Here is an 8,079-nt window from a genome sequence, read left to right as displayed (position 1 = left end):
ATCTTCTTTATCAGACATTGAAACCATTGGAACCTCATAAATTTTAGCTAATGCATCTGATTTGTAGTAATCAGAGCGGTATGAATACATATTTGTAATATTTTTTCTTTTTAAAACGGCAATTGCACGTGCACAAGGTATCTCATCTAGTTGAAATCTTCCACAATTACATATTTTTCGCTCAAGGCATACAATGTATCTTCTTCTAGATTCATAAACTAAAAACATAAACTCAGATGATGGAACAACCTGCAAAGATTAAGAAAGTTTGAGACACATTACATGATCTAAATCAATAAATCTGAAAAATACACTGATACATCACGTCACTGGTGATAATAACCTTTTGAGGCCAAGATACATATCTTCATTCTCGAACTTTTAGACGCGTTTAGAATCAAAACCTCTTCAAACCTTCTCCCTAATATTTTCTTTGTATACGAGAAAATCTCTCTTTTTTTGCATTGCCAAAAACCAAATAAAATTCTAGCCTCCTCCAAGAATTCTAATATAGGTAGCTGTCGTGCCTCAACAAGGCATCCATTGATACATTCAGCGATGTTAGAAGTCATCATTCTTCCTCTATTTATTGTTGCATGAACTCTTGACCATTTTTCATACCCAGCATTCTCAAGATACTCCTTAATCCAATAATTAATTTTTTCCATCTTAATCATCAATTTTTCAAAATCTTCTTTTCTATATGATTTGGCCATTGAGTAAAATAGATCACTCAGTGTGTTTTTCCTCCTCTTGAAATTTGTACACACATTCTTTCAAAGATGCCATATGTATGTATAATGGGGAACATTTTAAAAAACAATGCGTAAACTCTTCATTAAATATTTATTTTTATCCGATACAACGCACATTTTTACTCTCTCCCCAAATGGATTTTTGAATTGTTGAAAGAACTAGGTTCATGAAGAATTATTTTCGGTGTCGACAACTCCATAAGCTAATGAAAATATGCAACCTAATCAAAAAAAGTCTAGCCAAATATTAGTTTTTTTTCCCGTTAATAGTTGAAAGATGTATCAAAATAAATATAAAAGAATATCAATAACAAATAAATTACCTGCACCATCAAGTGTGCTTGCTGATACAAAGGTCCCTTTGTAAGCTGCACTAAGATGTGCACCGTCAACCACAACTATAGGTCTATAGAAATCAAAGCCCCTCATAAAGTGTCTCAATGATATGAACAAATGCATAAATTAATTTTTTTCCTGATTTGTGTATCCTTATATACGAATTTGAGTACACATTATTGAGCATATGTATGTATATGGAATCTTTTTATAACCATCGATAGGTTTATCCCATATTATCTTTAGTGCACGTTTCTTAGCCCACCATGCTTGTTGGTAAGAAATCTCAATCCCATAGATTGCTCTAATATCTTCAATCACATCATTTGGAGTATGTATTCTTTATGATTGAACAACTTAGGAGCAGTTACCCCATTTAAAACCCCCACTGTTGCTTGAACCTTTGTTAACATCCTATCTCTTAATGGACAGGTATGCTCACTATTGAAGTATCTGATTTTGAATATTTTTGAATTTTTTCGACACGACGCCTTTAAAGTCCAACCACAGTCAGGAGAATAACATACTAAAACATAGTTGCATGTATCAGATTCATGTCAATTCAAAAAAGTATCATGTATTAGTCAACAACTATAATAGTTCACAAAAAAAATACCCTATCACATATACAATAATGTCTCATGAACTTTATCATATCCAAAACAGAATTTTGGCCTTACGTATCATGTCTTGTGGCAGATACATCATTCAGATGTATCACATAAATATATCAGCGAAAGGTCATGTATCCGTATTCAAGGTGTCAAACTCAAATCTCAGTTGAAAGACTATGTATCAGTATCCAATGTATTATTATTTGACGTATCTGATACATTTAATTAAACCATTACTTTTGATATACATTCACTTAAACTTTGACATTTTAATACATATCAGATACATACACATTCTCATGTATTTAACACCTATTAATATCACAATAAAAGGCACATATCTACAATTTTATTTTTTGAACAATAATGTATCATTAACAGTATAAAAAAAAGAAGTGTATCACAATAATCTGTAGACAATTTTGATAGTTTTTTATCAGATACACAAAACACTTAACGACTTACGTACCTTTTCACATAAGATCTCTTTACCTTGAAATTGAAGTAGTGCTCTATTTTGTATTTTGCCATAATAGAGATTAGTGTTGATTTATCCTTATACAGTTGTTTCTCCTTCATATTTGTACTATTTGAATCACTTATGTAATTCGTAATTTCTAATTCGGGAATGTAACATGAATCATTAATTTTTGATTCAACCAAAGTAAGAGCTTGTGTATCTCTTCTTGAACCTTCGACACATAAAATTTCACCAGACGAAAGATCAAAGCAAATATCTCTTCACTATTTTTATCATTAGTATCAATGCATAATGGATACATTCCAATTTCAAGCTCATTGTTTTTCACCTCCAAATACAGTCTACTCCCATATCGTTTCTAATTATCATTGGAGACAAATTTTCTTCAATTATGTATCAGATTTTTATGTTTTTCCCCGTCTCATCAATATCTAATTTCGCTACAATTGCAGATTTGAGATTCACGAACAAAATCATTTGACTAACAGTTATTTCTTCGCTCTTGTATCGGGCATAACTCACATCACTCTCCCAAATTTCAGAATGCATCAACAAAATTGTTAAGTTCATCATGTATTATTTTTTGTTTTTCGAAGAAACAACCTTTGTTACGTATTGGGTTGTGTTGGAGATAGAAGAAATTTGAATTCTGAATGATTTGAAACTGGTGCGAATTGGAAGAGATTGATATCAATTCGTGTGCGTGATTTGCTCAACTAGAATTTAATTTTTACGTTTTGTTTTCTTTTAAAGCTCAACAGACTCATTAAACTTATGTATTAGACGTTATGTATCTACGCTTCAAGGATGTATTCAAATGGAGTTTTTTAAAGGAATTTGTGTAAAATTAAAAAGGATTAGAATAGAATAAAATTAGGCTTATATAATATGTGATTCCTAAAATTTTTAGTACTATTTATTTGTTAAAATATTATTTATTTTGAGACGGAAGAAATAAAAGGAAAGAAAGGAGTGCCTAAAACCTAAACTCGCAAAGCCTGCACTTGATTTTACTACTTTAATCATAGAAGTTAGGGGGAAACAACTTTCTGGGTTCTTCTCAACTGTTGTAACTTTTTAATCATCATCAAGTACTTAAAAAAACACAGATTTTGATTTTAAAATATGTGATGATAATTGATAAAGTAAATCCTCAAAATCAGAGCTTACACATTACTACTACTAATTATTAGTCCTTCCATTTTTATTTATTTATCAAATATTTTTTAATTTAATTTTTTTTACTTGTTAATTTTGATAAATTAAGAAAAGATAAAAAAATTTCTTTATTATATCCTTAATTTATGAACATTGAATTAATGTCTTTGAAAAAAATAGTAAATAAATATATTTAAAATTCTATCAATTAATAAGAATAAAATGATAAATTCACTATATCAATCATTTTTTTTTAATAATTATGTCAAATCAAAATTTGACAAGTAAAAAAAAAACGGAGTAAATATTATTATTAAACAAATAAATGTCAAAAGGCAGACAACCCTGATTTGTGAAATGAATTATTTGAGACAAAACAAACATGCCCCAAAATCTCGATACCTGACAAATCTCCATTACCGAAGATGTATGTCCTATGATACTATTGTTTTATTTTGTTTTAGTATCTTTTAGCAACATAATCTCTAATTTTACAAATAAATTAGCAAAATCTTGGATTTCATTCTTATTTAAATTTCACTCCTGGTTATAATTGTTTTAATAAATACTCGGTCTATTTTGTTATTCCATACTTAAATTCAAAATTTTTAATTAAAGGTACACGAATTTCATTTGTTCGATCACACTCCTTTGCCTCTTGAGCATAACTATTCTAGTAATAAAAAGCTTTGAAATAATTCTCTATTTTTGAATATAGCATAAGTAGAATTATATTTTCACTTTTGTTGGTAACAAAGAAATTTATTCATTAAGCATAATTAATAGTCATTATAAAGTGGGATTAGTTTAAGCGACATAGCACCTATTATGTCCCTTTCAAATATTGAAATAACAAGTTGAATTATATCAATTCGTTTTTTTAATTGTTATGTTGTGTTTTTCAGAGTCAATTTGATTGATCATTAAAGCTAAATTAGACTATATTAATTTGATATTTTAAAATAGAAATTTAAATATTCAAAAATTATATGAAAAATACTATAAATTACATTTTATTTTCATAACAATACGATGAAAAAATATTTTAAAATGTTAATCAAAGTTCATATTATTTGATTGGTCTTTTTTTTTTCTTAGTGATTGGAAAGGAGGGCGCCTGGGTATGTTATATTCTTAATCAAGAAAGGGTGACAATTAAAAAGGAAGAGAGGAACTATATTACAACATGAATTTCATTTTTTTTTACCTTAAAAATTGATTTTGTATTTAAAAGCTATTTAAATTCAGTTGACTTAAATAGGCTTTACAGCTGTCTTGGTCCAACATTGATATAATCTACTAATCAACAGTTACAAATTACTGTAATGTATATTTATTATATATCATGACATTGGAGACTATCCCAACTACATGTTGACAAAGAGCAAAACAATGTCACTTATAAATTAAATTAGAATCATCCTTAGCTTCCTTCCCCCCACTTTGAAATTAGTGAACAAGGAGTATATATAAACCTTAGATCTTTGTGAAGATGGGAGAAGAGTACTTTGTAGAAACAGAGAAAATGGAAGAAAAATTAGAGGAGGCATCAAAAATCCACTTTGTTTTAATACATGGAATTAGTGGAGGTGGATGGTGTTGGTACAAAATCAAGTCACTTATGGAGATTTCAGGCTATAAAGTGACATGTCTCGACCTTAAAGGTGCTGGAATTCATCCTGATGATCCCACAACTCTTATTTCCTTTGATGATTATAATCAACCTCTCATCAATTTCTTGTCATCTTTGCCTGAAAAGGAACAGGTTCAATATCCTCGATCTATCTTAAATTCATTTAAGGTAAAACTGTATATAAGAGAGACTTATAATTTGTGATACATGATTATAATAGGTAATTTTGGTAGGACACAGCGCTGGAGGACTGAGTGTCACAGATGCAACTCACAGATTCCCAAAAAAAGTAAGGCTGGCTGTGTATCTTGGAGCAACCATGTTAAGAAATGGATTTGTGACTGAACAAGATGTTAAAGATGTAAGTTGCTTCTCCATCCTTGATCATGATCGTAAATGAGAAACGTGTCGCATAGTTTTAAATCGAAGATCATATCGAAAATTTAAAGTTTATGAATTTCCAAGTCTACTACTACTAATTTATTGAATGTATATAGGTGGGTGAGGGATATGGGGGGTTTTGGACAGTGGGATATGTTGTCTAAAAAGTTAAAAAAACAAAGAAGAGGGATAAGGAGTTGGCAGTCAAAAAAAAATTGGCTGTTGTAATAGGTACCTGCGTCATCCGTGCAGGCTATACTAGTAGAATTAGTACTTAATTGTCTAATTCTATAGTATATGTCACTTTCATGTATTATATGTATGTAGGCATTTGTGGCATTATCCGCCAGATTCTCTCTTCTTCTAGGCCTTTGGCCTTGGCCTTTCCTAGCCTGCAAGAGCTCTTATTTGAGCCCCTTCTATGGCGTTATTACATCATCATGTCCTACCAGCTGGACTATTATTCATATACATCTCTTTTAATCTTTTTATTTCTGATAACATCATCTATGTTTTTGTCTTTGCTGAAATTTAAACGTGAGAACCTATAGTTTTCAATTCACTTTATTGACTACTAAGTTACACTCATCAAATTCGATCCACGTAACTTTAATTTATATTTGATTCCTAGTTTTAGGCCCCCTTGACTACGGAAACTAATACTATATGCCTTTTGAGTTTGAATTATTTTTTAGATTAATTACACTAAACATTCCTCTAGTATGACTAATATTTCGATATGCTTCCTTGTATTTTAAGATCACACTTTCACCCTCAGTACAATCAAAATCCTACATAAATATTAGCCTGAATAATATTATTACTTTACAAGTGAATTAAGTGTTTAATTTTTTCAAAAAAAATAAATAAACAAGAGATATATCTATAACTAAATATATATATTTTAAAAATAAAAATAAATTTCACAAAAAAGGATATACATATATATATACTTTAAAAATTAAGAAAGGAAATAAATATTTTGGTTGAAATTTTTTATTGACATACCTTTGATTGAAAGGAGAATATAATAGAAATAAACACAAATGACCTAATAATAAATAACAGTTATTATTACTAATATTTTTTTAGTTTGAACATGTAAGCTCTTTGTATTTTATGTAATTATAATATTCTACTATATATGATTTTTTAAAAAAAATTTAGGCCAAGTATTTAGTTTTTGAGAGACTTGTGCAACAATTGCCACTTACATATTAGTCCCTGCATGTCTAGTATAAATAAGGAGTCATTCATTTGTAAATCAAGCAAAGCAAACAATTCAAGTTCATTTTAATTTAAGTCTTAGGTTGACTACTTGTAGACTAAGGACGTGATATTATGCATTGAAAGTCCCCCTTTATTTCCTTGTGCTACCGATCTAGTTAAATGGTGTCGAACAAAGGCTAGCTAGGTTGAAGAACTTCAATTATGTAGGCGTGTCACCATTTTTTATCTTTTCTGAAACTGAAGGAATAGTTGCATTTCCATGTGTATAAAACTATAAAGGCCTTAAATGTATAAAAGCTTATACATTGTCAAATCTGTTTTGGTCTACATACATTGAGTAATTAATTATGTTTTCCCCCCTCTTGATGTATTATTGTAACAATCAGGAATTTTACTCTTCAGTTAACAAGTCATTCATATGGGCATTGATTAATGCGTTACGATCTTGTTAAAACAGGGGATCCCAGATTTATCTGAGTTTGGTGAAGCTATTGATGTATATGATATGTGTTTCGGATTAGGACCCGAACAACCTCCAACAAGTGCAGTCATTAAGACGAGTTTACAACGCAAAATCATTTACCAAATGAGCCCACTCGAGGTATAGTATAATACAACGTTGATTATTTCGTCTTTTAAAATTCAATAGTTTCTCAACTATGCGTCATTGTTGTTACAGGATTCAACATTAGCAGCGATGTTATTACGTCCTGGACCAATTCAAGCGTTAGCAAGTGCTCGATTTAAAGAAGGGGAAGGTGCAGAGGAAGTGCCACGAATATACATTAGAACAGCCTACGATCGAGTGGTGAAGCCAGAACAGCAAGATGTAATGATCAAGAAATGGCCTCCAAAGAATGTGTACACTTTGGAAAGTGATCACAGTCCATTCTTCTCTGCTCCACTCTTGTTATTTGGATTGCTTATTAAGGCTGCTGCTGCTTCTCTTGGGTGCAGTACTGATTGAGATATTCTCATGTCCAACGTGTACATAGTATAGTGTGGTTTATTGTTCTTTGACAGGGGATTTAATGTCTAGCCCCTAGTATTGAATTGAACAACTGAAAGACAATAAATATTAAGGAATTAATATGGTGAAGTGTGAACTGTAAAGTGTCAATGTGGTTATTACTTACATATGTACAATGATAAACATGTGTAGTCAATTCAAATTCCAAGAAAATGTTTTTTTGGGGTTAATTGACTCTTGAGGGGAGGGGCTGAGCAACATTCATACAGGGGGCATAAACCTTACCTCCAATCCTATGATGGTCATAAGTTGGTCTTAATAACGACCAACACTTTCCCGATATTAGAAACGGAACCTAGGATTACTAAGCACCTAAGAAGAGATGACTCCTCTCAAATACAAAATATCTAAGAAAGCATAAATAAAGGAAACTCTCCCTTTACAAAGTAAGAAAAGAGAATCTACTAGAACTAAAACCTATTCAAGTAAGCTATCACTTAACACAAGAAATAGTCTGGATG

General features: G+C 30.5%; 1 protein-coding gene across 1 annotated transcript; it reads left to right on the top strand.

Moving 5' to 3' along the window:
* The first annotated feature begins 4,680 nt into the window (after positions 1-4,680).
* LOC129901412 (methylesterase 17) lies at positions 4,681-7,701 on the top strand. The gene is made up of 4 exons (XM_055976570.1): positions 4,681-5,109; positions 5,198-5,338; positions 7,046-7,189; positions 7,268-7,701. Exons 1-4 carry the CDS (start codon positions 4,837-4,839, stop codon positions 7,553-7,555), a joined length of 846 nt encoding a protein of 281 aa, XP_055832545.1. The 5' UTR covers positions 4,681-4,836; the 3' UTR covers positions 7,556-7,701.
* The last annotated feature ends 378 nt before the right edge of the window (positions 7,702-8,079 follow it).

The sequence above is a fragment of the Solanum dulcamara genome, chromosome 8 (genome assembly GCF_947179165.1).
Source record: "Solanum dulcamara chromosome 8, daSolDulc1.2, whole genome shotgun sequence".
NCBI classification, from domain to species: Eukaryota; Viridiplantae; Streptophyta; class Magnoliopsida; order Solanales; family Solanaceae; genus Solanum; species Solanum dulcamara.
Note: the sequence above shows the minus strand (reverse complement) of the source record. Positions and strands in the feature narration are given on the sequence as shown.

Bases quoted from the DNA above. Each gene is read 5' to 3' on its own strand.
- LOC129901412 (XM_055976570.1), top strand. From the start codon at position 4,837: ATGGGAGAAGAGTACTTTGTAGAAACAGAGAAAATGGAAGAAAAATTA. The intron at 5,110-5,197 runs GTTCAATATCCT...TGATTATAATAG, and splicing joins CTTTGCCTGAAAAGGAACAG to GTAATTTTGGTAGGACACAG. The intron at 5,339-7,045 runs GTAAGTTGCTTC...TTGTTAAAACAG, and splicing joins CTGAACAAGATGTTAAAGAT to GGGATCCCAGATTTATCTGA.